This window comes from Periplaneta americana, chromosome 16 (genome assembly GCF_040183065.1).
Source record: "Periplaneta americana isolate PAMFEO1 chromosome 16, P.americana_PAMFEO1_priV1, whole genome shotgun sequence".
Taxonomy (NCBI): Eukaryota; Metazoa; Arthropoda; class Insecta; order Blattodea; family Blattidae; genus Periplaneta; species Periplaneta americana.
In genome coordinates this window covers 54,739,323-54,759,041 of record NC_091132.1, presented here as the reverse complement: position 1 = coordinate 54,759,041, position 19,719 = coordinate 54,739,323, and the positions used below count along the sequence as shown (strand labels likewise).

Below are 19,719 nucleotides of genomic sequence, written 5' to 3'. Positions count from 1 at the left end.
AAGTTGTTAACCTCAAAGCCTATAACCCCGACATATCTGTTACATATATGATCTAGGTTCGCAGTGATGGTTTAAAAAGGCCGCTAAATTCCTAGACAAACAATAGAAATTTAATCAATTTTACCAGCTAAACATGGAAATACACCAGATCTAGCGAAAAAATGTAGCGTTGGCTACTCTCATAATTACTATTGTAATTCGTAAAAGAAAAAGAGTGATTAGAAAAATAGGTATTTCAGCACTATTTTACAGATTACCTACTGCTGAAAATATACTAGTCAATTGAGACTGAGTTATCTACCATTGACAAAATAATATCATTTAATTGCAGCCTTATCCTCTATGTAAATTAAATATAACATATTACCCTTTTGCCAACCTCTGAAAATGAATTACAAGTGCACTTTCAAAATCTCTTTTCTTCCCGCAGTGGAAACCCCCCTCCCCATTTTTCCTATTTGTCAGACAAATAAAATAATTTGAATGTTATTTTAAGATAGGTATACCAAAATATTTCCGTTTATTTCATACAATCTCAAAACTACAATGTTATATATATATATATATATATATATCATTGCTTACTCTTATAAAGTACCGGTAGCAATAGGATGTCAACTTAAGGTGATTCGTACATCTATACGCATGTAGTGACTAAATACTATACCATTCTGATATGTATCTAGTGGCAAGGTTCCACCATAATCTAATATTCTAATAGTAGAATACCAATTCCAATCTGGTATGATTCTAGTGACAGGATATTGTTTCATTCTAATAGTATGCATCCAGTGCTAGGACACCACTTCATTTCGACATGTATCACCATACTACTGTGCCTTCAACTTAGGGCGCAACCCAGGCACCAGCACTCTCAAGTGGTAACACCCAGCGGCATTGAACTGCTAAGTGGCCCTGCATGCATTCTTTCTACTCGTATTTAGTGTTAGTTTATCTTCTGTAAAATTAATTTTATGGTGTTTATTTCCTTACCTCAAGACATAAGATGTTCAAAATGACCTCCACCAGCTTCAATACAACGCTCACACCAGCAAAGAAGATACTGAAATACATGATCCAATTCCTGCTTTGAAATGCTGGAGATCACGATCCGAATATTTTCTTGAAGTTCCTCTAATGTATGAGAATTGTTCACATACAGTTTATGTTTTAACATATCCCAAAGATAAAAGTCACATGGTGGTAAACACCATGATAAATTTAAACTTGAACAGCGCCCAATTCACCAAACACTTTAAATGAAAACTAAGACTCACCAAACATGTACACACCTTACAGAAGACAAACTAACACTAATTGCATGCTGGGTTTTCCCGCTTGCCTGCTGCCGCACAATACTGCTTGGTTTTCCCACTATAGAGAACGGCCTATCAGCCGCCCACCTGCTGTGACCAGGGTTGCGTCTTAAATTGAAGGCTCTGTATTTTATGATGTAATACATCTAGTCTGCTACATTCTACTATGCATCTAGTGTCAGATTACTGCTCAATTCCAGTATGCGTTTAGTGCAGGCATATCAGCAACGGCACAGTTCAGTGTGACATTTTCACCAGGAGTGAGAACAATATTTATGTATAAGGAAAATACATTTTGTGGATTTTCAGTAAGTTATACATTACATTTCAATATCAGGCATAATTTTAAAACAAAACAGTTACAAGAGAATGGAACTGAAGTTCTATTACAGGCCTGCAGAACCCGTAAGTAGGGGAAATATAACATCAGCCTCACTCCATTTCTATTGGGGATGAACGACTTCCATGTAGAGTTGTTTACATTTGTTGCATGTGGAAGGTCCATCAGTGGCGACACTGTAATTTTCAAAAAGGATTGTAATAAAGTCATTGTATTTATAATATGTTATCTCATTGCAAGGTTTACAATTATGCTAGATTTTCTGTCAGTAGTTTCTTTTAGATTTCTTTGCACATAGCTTGCTTTAGATTTTCGAAAACTTTCTTCCTATCATCACCTATGGAAACATAAATTTGTAGCACTTAAGTAATGAACCTTGAAAGTTAATATAAATGTCACTATTCATTTCAATACAACATGAACCCAAGTGATGTCCTTAATTTAACAGTATATAAATAATCAATATACAGTTTGTAATAATGAACTTACCCGAAAGTTCGTCTATTCCATAATTCTTAGTATGGGCTTTGTTGAAATGTGGTTTATATTGAAATGACGAGCAGAAATAAATTGGATGGGACACAGTAAACAAGCAATTCTTTCGTCTTCTTCAACAAAAAAATAATCATATTCCCATTTGCTTTGGATGTAGTATTTCTTCGCAGGTTTAGATTTTGCCATGTTCCAGTTCTCTTCAAACTGCAGCACACGTATTGTGTATTAATTAATTAATTAATTTATTTGGCTGCAGTGCATTACAATGTTGAATGACAGCATTGACCTCCGGCCATATAGCTATCACTCGTGTGTGTGTGTGTGTGTGTGTGTGTGTGTGTGTGTGTGTGGTGTGTGTATGTTTGTAAACCTTCTTACATTATATGCACACATACATTTTAAAATTTATTTTACAAGTCTTTTAACTTATTTATTTCCTTCATTCGTTTTTCTCTTACTTTCCAAAGGTATGTTCCTAAGGATTTTATTATCTGTTCATTTGTAATTCTTGACAGTGTATTGTGTACCTGCTGCTGCGAGGATGAATGCTGATACAGCCGAGCGCAACTAGAACGCTAAGACCACACTGGTAGAAAAGGTGGATGGGGTACAAGAGTTATGAAGGCAGTTGCTCTGAGGAGCTACAGTTCTGCAGGTCTGTTCTATTAGGTACTGGTATCTATAATAATTTATTGTAACGTATATACAGGGCTACTATAAATGATTTCCCAGATTTCATTTTCATATTACTTCCAAGGTATGAGACTTAAGAGTAATGAAACAAAAAATGATCAAAAGAAAAACTCACAGGTTGTCACCAAGCTTCAGGTGTTCTGTGTGTGCTTCTCGTGCTATGCAACACACATTGAGAGATGATAATCCATCTCTTCCCACACATGCCGGAGCATGTTCCCGTCAATCATAGCCGCTGTGATCCTGTTCTTAGAACCTCTAAATTGGGTGCGAAGAACGTAACTCCATAAAAAAAGTCACAAGGGGTCAGACCTGGCAGATCACCGGATGAAGGCTTGATCGTCGAGTGTTGGAGTTGCTGATTGAGATAGTCACACACATCATGATGAAAGTGTGAGGAGCACCATCTTGTTGAAAGATTAAATCTGGCTTGTCTTCCGAGACCTGTGATATCAACCATTGTTTCAGTATATCCAGATAGTTGTCCTTTTACTATATTCCCAGCAAAGAAGAAAGGCCCGTACACATTATCGCAGGACAAAGCACAAAAGACGTTCAGTTTAGGAGAATCTCGCTGAACTGTCATAAGAGTTCTAGGGTTTTCAGTCCCCAACACTGACGTTGAATTTATTCACCTTACAGCTTCGGTGAAAATTAGTCTATTAGCTGCCATTTCTAATTGTCGCATCTGCCAGCCAATCAGAGTACTTTGGCTACTCTCGTTGATATTTAAACGAAACTTGGTGAGGTTTTCTTTTGATCACTTTTGTTTCATTGTTGTAAGTCTAATACCTTGGGAGTAAAATGAAAATGATATTGGGGGAAATTATTTATAGTAGCCCTGTATAACTACATGCTACATACTTTAGATAAATTTTGTTAAGAGAATTTCAGGCTAGCATAATTTTTTATAGTTTATACATATGATTGGCTTGAGAGTGACAACTAGATAACTTACAATGTCAATTCTCCATCAAATATTTTGAAAATGGAACTTCACAGACTTTAAAGATTCTTTTGAAAAGGTTGTCTGTACCAGTTACGACATTTCTTCCAAAGCAGTGAAAACATTTTGCAGTTTCTCTTCGGGAGACTTTAAGGAATGCCTGGAAATTGCTGCTAAAGAAGTTTTCCCCAAGAGAAATATGTATCTTCAAATTGATATGCTTAAGAAGCAACAAAACTGTTGCCAGAATTAATAAATGGAAAAAATTACGGCAATTAAAAAGAACTGTAGTGAAGAAAGTGAGAGCCAATTAACAGGAATCTGGAAAACAATAAATGTCTTTTGATGCTGTCAGAGATATGGCATAGCTGGCTGTTTTAATCAGAAATTTTGACTACAAATCAAATATTATGGAGGAATTTTTTTATTTAGTACCTCTGCAAGCGACCACTTGTGGGAAAGACATTTTTGATGCTGTTGTGCAAGTCTCTGGAAAATTAAGCCATAAGGGAAGATTGTTTTGGTTATGACCAACAGTGCATCTGTGATGACTGGTGTCAAAATTGTTTTGTTGGCATTTTATGACAATTTGTTACGATAAATGTACAATTTCAGACAGCATAAAAGTTATTCATTGTATAAAATTAATAGAAAAGCATTTTACATAAATTACACGAATCTGGAATATATAAAAACAAATACTGTGAAATCTGTATCTCGAAAAATTAGTGTGAGTACAAAAAAAATTAAAAAGCATTTGGAGCAAGTTCAATCCAATTATGTAAATCCCCCTTGCTTCTGCCAAGTAAAGTGGTTTAGCAGAGAACAAATATGCTGAGATGTTTTTTTGATATTGGACACGAGTTGGAGAATTTTTGAAAACAAAAGATGGCAATGTTTTTTATAACACATTAGATTGCTTTAAAACAGGCATCCTATGTTCTGTAAGTGCATAATAACTACACATCACAGTCATAATATGGTAATAACAGAGTTAACTCGATCAGAATGGATAAGAGATTTGATTTTTTTTTTGTTGCAATTTTTCAATACATATTAATTACTCGAATATCAAATTATAATGCACAAAGCTACTTCTCACTACTATGTTTGGCAGTATAAATAAATAATTATTAGCCAAAATACCTATACAATTACGGAAGAACTAACTTGAACAATGGAGAGCAGATTTTCTGAACTTCTTAAAACCTAGAAATTCGTCTTTTTACAGAGCCATGAAAATGCAATATGAATGAAGCACCTACATCTCTTCAACTCAAGTTGCTCTAATTGCACAACAATACAGAAAACACGTGTTCTGGAAAAACAGGAACTGAACTTTACCAGTCACTCTCAGCCAAGGATTTCCCGAAACTCCGCAACTTAGCTATGTGAAGATTTTCCACATTTGGTTCTGGATACTCTTCTCTGGGATGAACAATATTAACATCGGATCCAGTGTAGGATAAGGAATATTAACCTGTTTTCTGCTCTGTCTAATTTATCATCAAACCCTACTTTAGATAAATTAGCAATGATCAAACAGTAAGAAAATTTTACTCAACAACAATAATAAAAATAATAAAAGCACTATGCTGATAAAAGTTTTTGCACAGCAAGTGATTTCCACTACTGAAAATTGAAATAGGAGGAGTTTGTAGGGCAACGTGATATAACATGTTGATGATCTGGAGTGGAGTGGAGATAATGAGCTTCTTCACCTATTTCTCTTTCGCTAACCAGCTCGATGTAATGCCAGGATATCACTTGTATGTCTAGTGGTAGAGTAGTAGGATATCATCGCAATCCAGTATGGATGCATAGTAAATTATTTAATCTGTGAGTGTTTTTTGAAGAATTTATAAATTCATTCATGAAATTGATCTGGAACACTTGTGGGTCCACAGTGGTCTGTATAGCAAGTGGGTCCTGGGCCTAGTTGAGAAGTAGTTCTGGAAGCCTAACATTAGACATCCACAAATGACAGAATCCCGTGATGTGAGGTCTGCATCATAGAGGTGGTCCAGGACAACACATTAAAAACAAACATCTGCACGCTGAATAGGATTTAAACCTGATTGTAGTCTTCCCACCATATCAAAGCTAATTTGAATCATAGTTGAAGAAAAACTATAAACCGGAATACCTACATCTTGATAAAAGAACAGCTGTTAAAAAGAATGTAAAAGATATAATGGGAAAGTATGTGTCATCTTCAGGACATCGATTATTTATTTATTTTTTTTTTTTGGAATGGGACAGCAAGTGTGAGGAAGAGTGGGAAGGTGTGAGAGAAGTACACGAGTATATTTGACTTCTTCGAGTAAGGATTTCTCAATTCTTACAATCTACATTGCCATAATTTTATCTAGGGCAGCGGTCATCAAAACACTGCACGCTCGGGCTAGCGTCTCTTACCCGCGGACAAGACACAGCCCTGGCGTGCAATCATCACTGCTGGCAGGTATGGTGTCTCTCTATCTCTTGTGCACAACAGAGCAGAGTTCCTTACCCTCCATGCACTCTACTCATTTCAGCGAGTGCTGATGAGCACTGATCTAGGCTTTCTTACAGCAGCAGAGTTCCATGGAAGCAGGGTGCACCTGGCTACGAAGCAGTAATGATAAATTAATACAGAATACATGGTCAGCTACAAACAAGATAAGGTAGTCGAGATGTATGCTGTGGTGTTCACTTCTCTTGGGTTGTGTTTGTGTGACTTGTGGTGCAGAAATTTAGTACAGAACAAAGAGTTTTCATTTTGACTTTCACTCAGTCATGCACATGGAACCACAGCTTATCACTGAAATTGCAGGTTTAAATAATTGCCGACATGTACAGACTCAAGAAACCAAGTGCAAAATTATATTTTCCTCTGTAGGTCTCTGTCCTATAAGACTTGCACTTCTGTTGTTTTGTGTGGACAAATTTTCAGCAATTTTGTTGCTTTGTGTGCTGAGTCATAGCTGATTCCTGCTTGCTGAGCTAACTTGAAGAGACTTTCATGGTGAGCATTCTAATTGAGCACTGATATTGTCAAGTTTTCCTCTGTTAAAACATGACGTCTTCGATTTCTTTTTTCTTATCCAATACTGAACCCCAAGAAAGCATTCCTGAAATTCTCTACGACACTGAGCAGGTGATTCATTTTTATAAAGTTATAACAAATGAAAATGCTTTGTTCTCTACTTTCGAAATGGGGGTAGATAGTATTATGGGAACGATACGAGTAAGGAAAATAAAATTCTTAGGTCATATTTTGGAGAAGGAGATAGTGCCATTGAAAAGAAGTGTTTGCAATTTCTTTGGGACACGAATTTGAAATTCAATTGGCTAGAAGATTTAAAGAACAAGGTGAGTAGATTCGGTCTAAGATGGTTAAGGGAGGAAATTGGAGTAATGAAACTATGAGACAGGAATTATATCAAAATCTCAACGAATTAAGAACATTAAGTAACTATAAGGACATTAAAACGTCATGGGAACAAGAAGAATATGTCAGAATAAATAATAGGAAAGTGAGGATGAGATTAGCTTTGGAGACTAGGAATATGGGGTACCATAGAGAAGGATATCTGCCCCCTTTGTGGCATGGGAGAAGACGCGTTCCATGTATTATTAGAATGTCAAGTAACTGCCAATACAAGGAAAAAATGAATAAATAATAAATTTTTTAATATGAATAGATATGTAGCATATAAGAAAATACGTAATATAACTAATATAAAAGAGTTAAATAAATTGGGCAAATTTTTAATGATAGTGAAGATGAAATGGGAAGAGAAAGTTCAAAGTAATGGTGTATTAAATCAGTCTTGTAGTGTGTGTGTGTGTGTGTGTTTTTTTTTTTTGTTTATTGTTTTCAGTTGTGAGACTTGGCATAGATGATTAAAATTGTAAAGTAAAGGTACGGTCACACGTTGCTACTTTTGCAGCACTGCAGTACAAAAAAAACTGCGCAACTCTCGTACTGCGACGTGTGAACAACGTTGCAACCCGAAAAGTAGCGGCTGCCGGACCTGCTGCTCGCTACTTTTTCAAGCTGTGTGCAGCTTAAAAGTAGCAACATGTGAACAGGGTTCTCAGGGTTGCAGCCGCAGCATTTTTGATATCGGTTTTGTTGAAACTTTTGCTGCGGTTGCGACCAGTGTTACCACCCAAATGTGCCAATGACACTTTTATTGTTTGGATATATTTTAATGTTAGATGTGATGAAAATAAATGATTTGTAACAGTTATTAAATGTACAACACAGTCTGAGAATATTTGCTGACGATATAATTCATTTTTTTAATTTTCCATAGCGTAGTTTCAAACAGGAGGGTTGCCAACATTAATTACGTGAATATGGTGTTGGTTATCATTTAAGTATATAGGCGTTTTTAAAAGCTTTATAGTAAAAATAATGCGAATTTCTGAATACTAGTTATGACAGAAAAGCAAATAATAGATAAGTAAGCTTTCGCATGAGTTTCTTAATAATGCAAACATAACCACAAAATGTATATTGAGAAGCAACACTGCGATGGAAACCTGCAGCATGACTGCGGCTGCAAAAGTAGCGCCTTGTGTGTGAACAGACTCGCAACCTTCAGTTGCAACTTTTGCAGCACTCTGGTTGCGCAGCACAAAAAGTAGCATGCAGTGCGCTACTTTTGGTTCACATGTGAACACAACACGCAACTTTTGCAGCTGCAGTACAAAAGTTGTGCAGCAAAAGTAGCGACGTGTGACCATACCTTAAGGCAGATCTGGAGTAATATAGAATTGTAACAGGTCTGTCTTACAGATATATGAATATATATATATATATATATATATATATATATCATATCATTTGTTCTCTACTAAATTTCTGCACCATGAGTCATGCAATCACAACCCAAGAGAACTGAACACCATAGCATGCTTCTCAAGTACCTTATCTTGTTCGTAGCTAACTTTGCATACTGTACTTATTGCTACTGATTAGTGGGCAGGTACACCCTGCTTGACCATGGAACTGTGGAACTATGAGCCCAGATAAAATGATGGCTCTGTACTATGTTGGTTACAGAGTGACTTTTTATTGCCACTCAAGCCAGCACCTGCATCAATTACACACACACGTGGCTGAAGGTATTGTACTGAATCTTCACTAGTGTTGTGCAGCAATTGGAAGGCACAATTGCATGTCACCACTGTCTAATCATATTGTATTCTGGATATTAACACTTATCCTTTAGAAATAATACTTATTTATTTAAAACAGCACATAGGAAGAACTAGATCAGTGATTCAGATACATCCATCAGAAATCTGAGAAACATATATAACAAACATTCTTTACACATCAACTTAGAGATCTGAATGTATGTTTTATTAACGAACAGTGCTGTGTACAGCTGATGGTTGGATCTCAACGCTGAACACTGCTAGTCCACTATATCCTCCACAACTGCTCGACTGAAGTTTGATCCTTAAACACACAAATTTGTTACATTCAAGATACACAGATTTAGATATGTTTACATAACTGAGTAGAGAGCTTCAATTATCCAAATAGATTAAATTGCAATGGCAACTACTATTGTTAAATAATGGTAGTATCTGAATATAAGGATTACAATTCTGCAAAAATGGCCATTCAGAAATTTCATATGAACATAACAAAACATATAGCCAAGCATACCTCTTTACGTGACAACTCCTTGCTTACAATACCTCAAGAGGATTTATATCATCACATTTTACATTAATTTCATTTCAACCTTCGAAGATGGAATTTTTCATTGACAATTTTTTTTATACAAGCAGTGTGTGGGCCTACATTCATATCGAACTCCATTCTCAATAACAGATCTTGAGAAAAGGATTAAATAAGAGATTCAAGCAGGTTACTCATAAATGAAGGTATAAAATATAATCAGATTCTTCATATATATGCAGTACATCAGGAAAATGACATTTGACAATTATGCCTTGTAATCCTTTTTGGTTTCAGGTCATTGAGCAAATTCATGTTAACTACTCAGCAAACAATTATTATGAATATAGAAAAACCAAGGACTACTGGCATTCTAGTTATATATAAATGAAAGAAACACCGAAGAGAGAGAGGAAAAAGAAAGATGAAGAAATTGTACATAAGACATAATAGTAGAAGTCCGTTATATTATCCATAAGTTCGCCATAATTAACTCTACATTAATCACTTACTCCTTACTATGAATATTGTTACATGTGGAATTATGCTCTGCATGTTTAAATTGTAGTATAATTTACTTATACCAATATATATTGAATTCATTGTTTTTTATTTATAGTTGCTTTATTTTGTTTCTTTATTTCGCAAGAATGCATAAAAAATATACTAGTATCTGAAGAAATACAATTGAAATTACAAAACACTGGATGAAAAGGAAAGTGACTGCACTAAAAGTACCGTACTTTTCTATAAGTAGAACCTTTAAATGTTGTCAGTAGAGTAACAAAATATAAACTAGAAGATCACGGCTTTGAGCCCCGGTGAAGGCAGATTTTTTCATCCTGTTATAACTTTCATAACAGTTCCAGTATACCCTCAGATTACTACGAAAATAATAATCATTTTCTTACCTGTGGGTAAAGGCTGGAACATGGCATTGATCACACCAACTCCTCTTAATGCAAAGATCAAGAAGTATGGGAGTTTGATCTCCCTTCCTCCAGACACTTCATAGCATGTACACGAATACCTAAATGCACGTATCGATATCCTATATAATATTCTATCACAGAAAGTAGGCAGAGGAGCAAATGGTTACACGTCAATATGCGCAGTGTTTAAATTTTTCGTTCATACATTCTTTTTACACTTATACGATCATATCTGAAACCTCGGGAGATAAGAAACGTCATTTATACATTCTAAATTAATTTTGCTCGAAATTATGTTTGCCATGAAAATATAATAACACGAAAATACAGCACATGCTTATTGTGAAGATGCAGTCCACTTTGAAATTCGTGGAAATTCGAGAATCTCCATGCTTGCCTTCAATAATCCCTTAATGATGTTGTTACTGTTTTAGGAACAGTCAAACATTTTGTAACACACCATGATGTAACTGAACAAACTATGGAACAGTTTTCACAAAATGAGGGCATGGTTTATTTCTTAGGAGCAAGCAGTCCAAAACTGACTCTTTTTGTAAAATGGTCACGTATTATTGGAAGATCATACAGAAAGAACAAAGTAAGTCAATGTCGTAAAATTTTCTAGATTGGAGTTTGAAATGTAATACATCAGACAGCTTTGGCTCTAAGCAGTTAAGATTTTTCTACAAATAATCTTACATTCTTCAAGAATATGCGTTATAAATTTGAGTAGGTATTGTATTATAAACTCAAAGATGGATTAACTGTGGAGTTATAAATTTCTCTTGTGAAAATTTAACTAAATTGGCAACTCGTTTTACCCATATGGTCTTCAAATACTATTTCAGATGTATGCCATTTCAGTTAAACGTTTTTTCTTCAGATCCCCATAAAGATGTATAAATGAAGTTTTACTGTATACAGGGTGGAAGGGGACTGATGCACCAAAATTTAAGAGATGATTCTACATGTTAAATATAACAAAACTTTTATTACACTTTTCCTTCGATGAAGCACCGTTAAGAAAAAAAAAAAAAAAAAAATAGTCTTTGCTCAATGTTTGCAGCGCTCTATTGTGGTAATGGCCTAAGAGAAATGGTCGACTGCTATACAAGCAGATAGGTAAAAATAATCTGAACAGTTAATGTCTTGAATCTTTTTTGCAAATTAAACCGTTTGCCATGAATTTAAACTGAATAATTACGAAAATTGTTAAAATAAATCTTGCAACGCAGCACACTGTCACTCATCACAGACTGAGTACAGCAGAGGGGAGAGAAAGGTAAAGAGTGCAAGCTGTGCATGTTAGAGTTATTGCAGTAGCTGTGATGTTGCCAAATGCTTCATAGAAACATAACAATTTCCTCTAAAATGGTGAATGTTAGAGAAAAAACTTATTTAGATTTTTCAAATCTCTCCTCATGATCTATTACTGGTTTCATTTTGGTGTAGAGGTTACCATCCACCCTGTATTGTGATCTCTCTTCATAATAATTTATAGAATTTCTCTAACTTGGAAATTCAATACAATGTCTAAGATTTATGAAACTGTTGAGCTTGTAGTATCACATATATATTGTACTAGAATGTAATGCAATAAGGCAGTACAAGTTAAAAGTTACATACATTATGCCTAAAAAATATTGCACCTGGACTTAATTAGGAAACAAAAGTAGTGATACTGTTTTGTTCAACTTGCCATCACGCATATAAAATGGCAAAAAGGGAACACATTTACTGTAATTTTAAATTTGTAATAACAGACTTCTACTAGAAAATAAACAATTTGTGGTGAAGCTCTGATAAATTTCAATAAAACCTCACAAACTACATCCCATAAAGTACCAACTTTTAAAAATGAACAGCTACAGTAGGTAATTTAATGGTTTACAATAAGTAAACATCCCATAAAACATAGTACACACATGTACAATACATATTAAAGTCTATTTCAAACATGAAAAAAAAAAGATATCAAGCAACCAATCAGGATAGAAAGAACAATCAGATGAAAATAGAAAAAAAGAAAGAATGAAGTGCCAATGAAGTGAAGATTATTTACAACACAGACAATCAGTTACAATTTTCAGTTATGGAATTACTGAATGTAAGCCAGACACACTGCATAATCACATTTTGTCAAGCCAGTATTTTAAAAAACACTGAAGTTAACATAAATTTCAGTAAAGTTATGACCATTCAATTCAGTATATGTATATTTCTTGACTGTAATATGAAGACTTGGTACATTAAGGAATAAAACCTCAGTATCAAGGTCCGCTACTAGTTATCCAATAATGAAGTTCATTCCTGGTTAAAAATATTGACTTAAAGATTTAATAAAATCTCGTATGTCTTCGAACTACTGAAATAAAATTACATTGGTTTGGATAAATGATGCTCCACTAATATAAGACAGACTGCATTTTAGCGATAATTATTGGCAAAAATTCCAAATGTAATGAACATAACAAAGCCTGCAGTTAACCAATGCACACCCCAAAGCAGGGTAAAACATGAAGACAGAAAATACCCATATTAAATAAAACTTTTAGTATATTTAAAAAAAAAAAAATGTATACATAAAAATACTTCTAGTTCTAACCTAAAATACTCTTAAAAACCAATATCACTACTGCACTGCAATGGGCGAAGTTACTAATTCATCATTATTTGGCTATCTAAAAACTTTACCACAGACATCATTTTGATTTTCATACGGTAAGAAGCCACATGTAAGAGAGAGGCTACACACAAAGGTCTTAATACCATCTGTCAATTTCACACTCTCTTGGGCTGTTCATTTTGAAGTGTTAAAATGTACAAGGGCAAATACTGTCAGTCAGCTATATGACCAGATTTAATTTCTTATGGCAGTAACTGTAGCTAGTGGAGGAATATTTTTTAACTTATAGTGTCAAGAGTATAAGTAATATTGAAATTTTCCAGATATTATTTATGTACCATAATAGCTCTGTCTTATTATGAATATTTAAATGTTACATCTACAATAAAATCCCTCATATCCGGCACCCAAATAACTGGCAATACCAAACAACAGCACTTTTGGCTAGGCCAAACAAAAAAAGTCAAACTTCTAGTGATACAGTGTTAAAAGTTGTGTAATCAAGATGTATAAAAAAAGTCATTCATGCGAAAGGGAAGAGTTGAACGAAGATTTGAGTGGTTTTCGTGGATCGCACATGTCCGCATATTGTGTTTACTCTTTACGTTGTTCACATGTGAAAACAGACAGAAAACCCTGTTATGTCCCTGGAGTAGATTGGGTAGCGTTGGTAAGTTGTCGCTTGGACCTTGCAAACAATATGCGGAGACGATATATTTAAATTTACCACTTGAACTCACCTGTTTCGAGGGAGTGTTGGACGAGTCTAAATAGGAAAGTGTGAAATACTTTGTTCCTACAGCGCGTAAAAGTTTCATTCGTGTGATAAATAGCATCATGACTACTACCGCTAAGCGCAAGAGGAATATCCTCACACTGAAGCAAAAGCTTGAATTACTCGAGAAAATGGAGAGAGAAGTTAGTAGTTCAACTTTATACGATATAACAAAATAAGGCAGTCAACTCTGAAGATTCATAAGTAACACTGAATCTACGAAAGTTGTGGAAAATTGGAAGACTGTACACATCAGTCGCACTGTAAAGAATTAGATCGTGTTCTATATGAATGGTTCGCAATTAAAAGATCTGAGGAAATATGCATTTCTGGGCTGATACTACAAGACAACACCAAGGAATTGCACCAGAAAATGAAACTGCAAGGTGAGTGTGGATTTTCCGTTGGATGACTTAACAGATTCAAAGAGAGACTCGAAAACTAGACGTGTCCGGTGAACAAAGGAGTGCGAATGAAGTGTCGGTGGATCAGTTTATTAATCAGTTTCAGAAAAATTTGTCTGAGAGTAATGTTAGTGTGGAACAAATATATAACGCAGACGAGACTGATTTATTATAGAGGTGTATTCCTACAACACTGGCATGCGTGATGGAAACCTTGCCTAATGGCTTCAAACAAAACAAAGAACATTCAGTGAATATTCGAACTGGAAATTAGTGTATGTATTTTTGTGTTAAATGATGTGTTTTAATAAAGAAAATCCACACAGTTTTATGTTATTTAATTACGATCAAGTGACTGAGAAATAAGCTTCATATGGCTGCAGTTTCAACAGTTTGACATCATAAAATACGAACAGGTAATTTCTTAAAATACTTATTAAATTATCCGGCAAAATCTCGAATCTGGAACTTGCTTGGTCCCATGGTGCTAGTTAAAAGAGATTCTACTGTATCTCAAAATTAATAATATAAAAATGTTGTTAAGTACTCTCAGAAAAGATATTAGGTTTCATTACTCAAGAGTAGGCTATTCTCCATCATTCAGACATTTATTCATTTAGAGCTATCACACCCAATGGTTTAATTCTTAAAAATTAGTCCTGATAGAAATAGATAATTTTTACTGATCAATTACTACAAATATAATGATTTCAAGAAGGTTGGTTGGTCTCCAATGACTATCACTTGAGTGCATTCAACCCATTTGATTCTTGCCATCTACTATAAATCTAATTAAGATTCGAGGAAAATTATCGGAAAAATATTTCTGTAATTGTAATCTTTTTATACTATTTTTGAAATTCTATATTTTTAGATATCCCACATTTATAATATATTACTGACTCTTAATTTCACACCTCAACAATGCCACAATTACTCCACTAGACAATTAAATCCAGGTCTGCAGTGCAACTATAAACTAGATTTTTATAAAAATTATTTGGACACAATTATCACAATCCAACTTCTTGCTGCCTCCCTCAATCTGAACTGTTATAATCAAACTGCAGCAAACTCAGCCAGTATCCCCTGACAGTTTCCTAAAAAAATAATCACTTTTTTTCAAATTTGACATTAGTGTATATTAGAAATTACTTTGTATTCAGTCGTCACACATTTCAAAAACAAGCTAAATATGAAATTTGCCAGGTATTTTAGTTAAAAAAATGACTAGTGAAACATGTCGAGAAAGTTAAAAAATTAAATGCAAAACCTCACCTTATTTTGGACACTGTTTCTTATTACTTAAAATCGCTACATATTAGGAACAAAATTATTATCTGTTTTTCATCTCTATATAATATATACACATTACAAAATATTTAGTGCTAATTTCTTGGGCAAAAGTATAGCAGAGAGCACCTAGTTTCCTACAATGGAAAAATCCGTAACTATTCAATATTGGACTTATTCTGCATGAGAAAAATCAATGCCCACATTGCACATTAGAACTACATTGACTTAAAATGTCGATTCAATGGACTTCCTAATAAAATTACATACTCGTGAACTGAGTATCTTGCACTTCATTACAAAGGGAATATTGAAAGATATAATTAGAGGTGTGATTTTTTAGTATTAACGATATATGCGAAATGTGTTGAAAACTTAATTTTATGCACGGAAAATGCAAATCTCTTATGGTGTTTTCCCTATTTACTTAAATCTCTTATTCCGGAGGGTATTCAATTGTTCTTCCTCTGGCACATATCATCAAGTGAGATGCACTGCCTGATAACCTCAATCAGAGGAAATCCCTTATGAAAGTCCCAAATTAACCGAAGTTTTCGCGAAGTTGATAGAAATCCATGAAATTACTTCATAATCACGATATTTTCAACAAAAAATTAGGTTTTATGGAGAATTCGCACAAAAAATTAACCTTTCTTTCAAATGAAACGTGAAAATTTTCGTTATAAAATATACATGTACATTTCTATATATTTGATCATTCAACATTACATGCATGTGACATCTGGCAACAATGTATGCATAGTTTCAGGAACTACTTCCAGGGAGCAGCGCAAGCAGACAACAATTATTTCTCTTTCCTATACTGGCTTTCATGAGGTCAAAAAGGAAGTGCCGTCACTCCTCACAGTTGAATGAAATTGAATTATGAATTTAATTAATGATGCAAACTATTTTCTGTTAATTAATATTTGAGGAGAAAAATTCGCTCCGGCGCCGGGGATCGAACCTGGGTACTTGGTTCTACGTACCAAGCGCTCTGACCACTGAGCTACGCCGAATTCAATCCACAGCACCGGACCGAACCCTCCTCCTTCAATGTTCGATCCCTGGCGCCGGAGCTAATTTTTCTCCTCAAATATTAATTGTCAATATTACAGATATTATTCTGTAGGACAAATTAATAAATCTATAATATTTTCTGTTAGTTTCAAAGGGACTGTTTCAACAATTTAAAAAAATATATTATTCCATTCTTTTTTAAGTTTCTTTAGGGTGCAAGATTGCTTGTTTTTTTTAAGGAAATATTTACCGATATTAAACAATTTTAATCACCGAAATCAGGGTAAAATAATCACCATAAAATCACACCCCTAGGTATAATATATTTATCATTTACCAGTATATGTTTAATTTCGTTATATTTTGATATACCAAAGACTGTAATATGACTAACACAGCTCATGATTACTGAGATATAATTTTGAACTGTTAATATAATCTTTTTAATGTATCATTTCATATACAAAACGGGAGCTCCACAAAACAGATAGTATAATAAAAATGGAAGTATGTTTAAAAAACTGAAATGGTGTACATGTAAAATTACAAGCCTCTTTCTTCCTTATAGTGTTTGTGAAGTATTAAAGTGTGTATATGTATATATACATAAAGGAAATGTTCAATTATCCATTTAACAAAAAAGAGGAATTTTTAATTGTACTAGTGATTCATATTTTTCTTAATTTTAAGATTTGTATTTTCTTTTAATCAGCAGAGAGTCGTAACTTTAATCATTAATATTAAAATTATACAAGTACTTGAATATCAAAATGTAAACAAAATTGTATAATTGGGCTTGCAATAACAATAATTATAACAAAATTATCTTTAGACTTCTGAAATTTATCTTTTAACAATAGAAAAGCGAATTTTGTTACATATTAGAAATTAGTGACAATTTTTGTCCTGCAACATTTTTTCTGAAAGTTGGAATGAATTATAGTTTTCTGCCAATATTTTCAATCCCAGAGTTACAATGCAATTAGCTCAATTACCAGATCTACCTAAATTACACTATATATAAATGACTGGCATGATTAATTATTCACTCTGATTTATGCCAAGAGTTATGCAAGTAAGTCCTAAGATTCATCTGCAACTATGCTTTTCTTTTTAATTTTCTACTTAAAACACAAAAAAACTTCAATTACTTTTTTTAAGTTCATCGCAGACACTGCATGAAATTTCACTTGTTATTCTAAAGGGAAAAAATGGTAAACCCCATTGAAACTTAAAAAGAACTTTTACACAAAACTGCAAAACTTCACAGGGAAGGAAAAAAAAAGATACTATGCAAGCAATCAATATTACATGTAAGAGTACCAAATAATTACAAATAATATACAATTCTAATATACTACAGTTGGATATAGTTAAGTTTTGTTGTATCGAAAAATACATGACATGATTCATGACATTAACAATAGGCTACATCAATTTCACATTTTAAAACTACAGAATTTACTTCAAATCCATCAGTTAAAGATATATAGAAAGCGAGCATTGGGTTGATATATTTTCGTAAAACAGGTGCATATAAATTTTTGTCAAATTAATTCAGTGCGAACCAAGATGTTGCAAATAGGTAGACAGAAAAATCTAACATAATACATACTTTCTGCACATACAAGAGTTGGTTAGACAAAAATATTACACATCCTATAACATTGTAATGTAATCGAAGCTTAAATGTTGCTGAATTACCTGCTGGGGACTCTAGTGCTGACTTGGTATGTTATAATGCAGTTTAAAATGGCGAGACATTTGGAGGTCTCTTGCCATAGTGTCATACCCAAATGTGACAGGAAAAAATGTGACAAACGACAAAGTCAAAATGGCGAGCTCTGCTCCTCTACAAGAAAAGAGAGAGGAATAATTTTTTATCACATTGGGTCTGATGAATTATTCTATAGCATTGTGCAGAAAATCACAGTAAACAGTCGCAGTACTGAAGAAAAATCTGTGTAAAATACATGTCATGAGCATTAACAGAAAAGAACAGCGTGGAACAAATAATGCCAGCTTTATGTTTACTGTGAAGGATCCATTTTTCTGAACTGAATTGTGACTGGCGATGAAACATGACACCATCACTCTGCTGCTACCAGTATGAGAGCAACCATTAGATGTAAACAACGTAATTTACCAAGGAAGAAGCCTAAAGACAGACTATTTACTGGTAAAGTGATGGTCACAGTTTTTTGGGACTCAAAGACTGTCTTATTAGTCGTCAATCTTGAACATGGATGCATGATTAATATTGACATATATTGTACCACACTAACAAATTTGCAACAGGCCATTGAGAAACACCATTATGACCTTCTGAGCAGTGATGTACTTCTTCTTCATGACAATTCCCGACTGCATACCACATACTGAACAAGCGACTTACTGCAGGCTATTCATTAGGAAGTGTTGGAAGATATACATTACAGTCCAGATTTAGCTCCAGGAGATTTTTATATATTTCCAGGCCTAAAAGAGCACTTGTTTCCAGTCTGCTGAAGATATCAAGGAAGCTACATTCTATTCATCTGAGACTGACAAATTCGTGCACATTGTGTCAAATGCCTCATTTGTCAGGGTGATTTTGTTAAAAAGTATGTTCATCTATGAGACTTTCGTTTCCCCATTGAAAATTTTCTGATACAAAATATTTTTTAATTTATGAAGAGTGCAACAATTTCATATAACTGACTCTTGTATATGTGAACTCACCTAAGATGTATCAAAACTAATGAGAGAAATGAACAAATTTTAATTTTTAAATGAAGATAACAAAATTACAGAACTTTGTGTCTACTGCTCGATTGCAATTTATCGACTTTTAATAACAAGTCTATAAAAACAGAGACATTAATGCATACTGAAATATCTCAATTCAAATTCAACTCCAGCTTTCACACAAACGCTGTTTGTTGCAATATTTTTTGTAAGATTATTGGTTACAAACTGCATTTCTCTTGAAGAATAAGTCCAATATGTTAAATATGAGACTGTCTTAAGCAATGTAAAGGAAGAAAAATTATGCCCACTTATAAAAAAATTACCCAACATAATATATGATGAATATACACCAATGCCATAAAAATGTTGGAGAATTTTCTGTTGCATAATGTTCTTTTCCTTGATAGATTCCAATTATTTTCATGACACCCCAAAGTATTGGGACATGAAATATTAGTTAACA

At 33.9% G+C, this 19,719-nt stretch overlaps 1 protein-coding gene and 1 long non-coding RNA gene across 2 annotated transcripts in view; one reads left to right on the top strand and one right to left on the bottom strand.

Annotated features, from left to right (window-relative positions):
* The first annotated feature begins 70 nt into the window (after positions 1 to 70).
* LOC138716270 (uncharacterized) lies at positions 71 to 14,344 on the top strand. The gene is made up of 3 exons (XR_011336624.1): positions 71 to 230; positions 2,667 to 2,806; positions 9,774 to 14,344. It is a non-coding gene; the product is annotated as an uncharacterized lncRNA (long non-coding RNA).
* Positions 9,128 to 19,719, bottom strand: part of elgi (E3 ubiquitin-protein ligase NRDP1 elgi) — a 43,400-nt gene continuing 32,808 nt past the window's right edge. Inside the window, exon 7 of the mRNA XM_069849165.1 lies at positions 9,128 to 9,248. Coding sequence (XP_069705266.1) covers positions 9,205 to 9,248 — 44 coding nt within the window. The 3' untranslated portion in view covers positions 9,128 to 9,204. The remainder of the gene's footprint in view (positions 9,249 to 19,719) is intronic.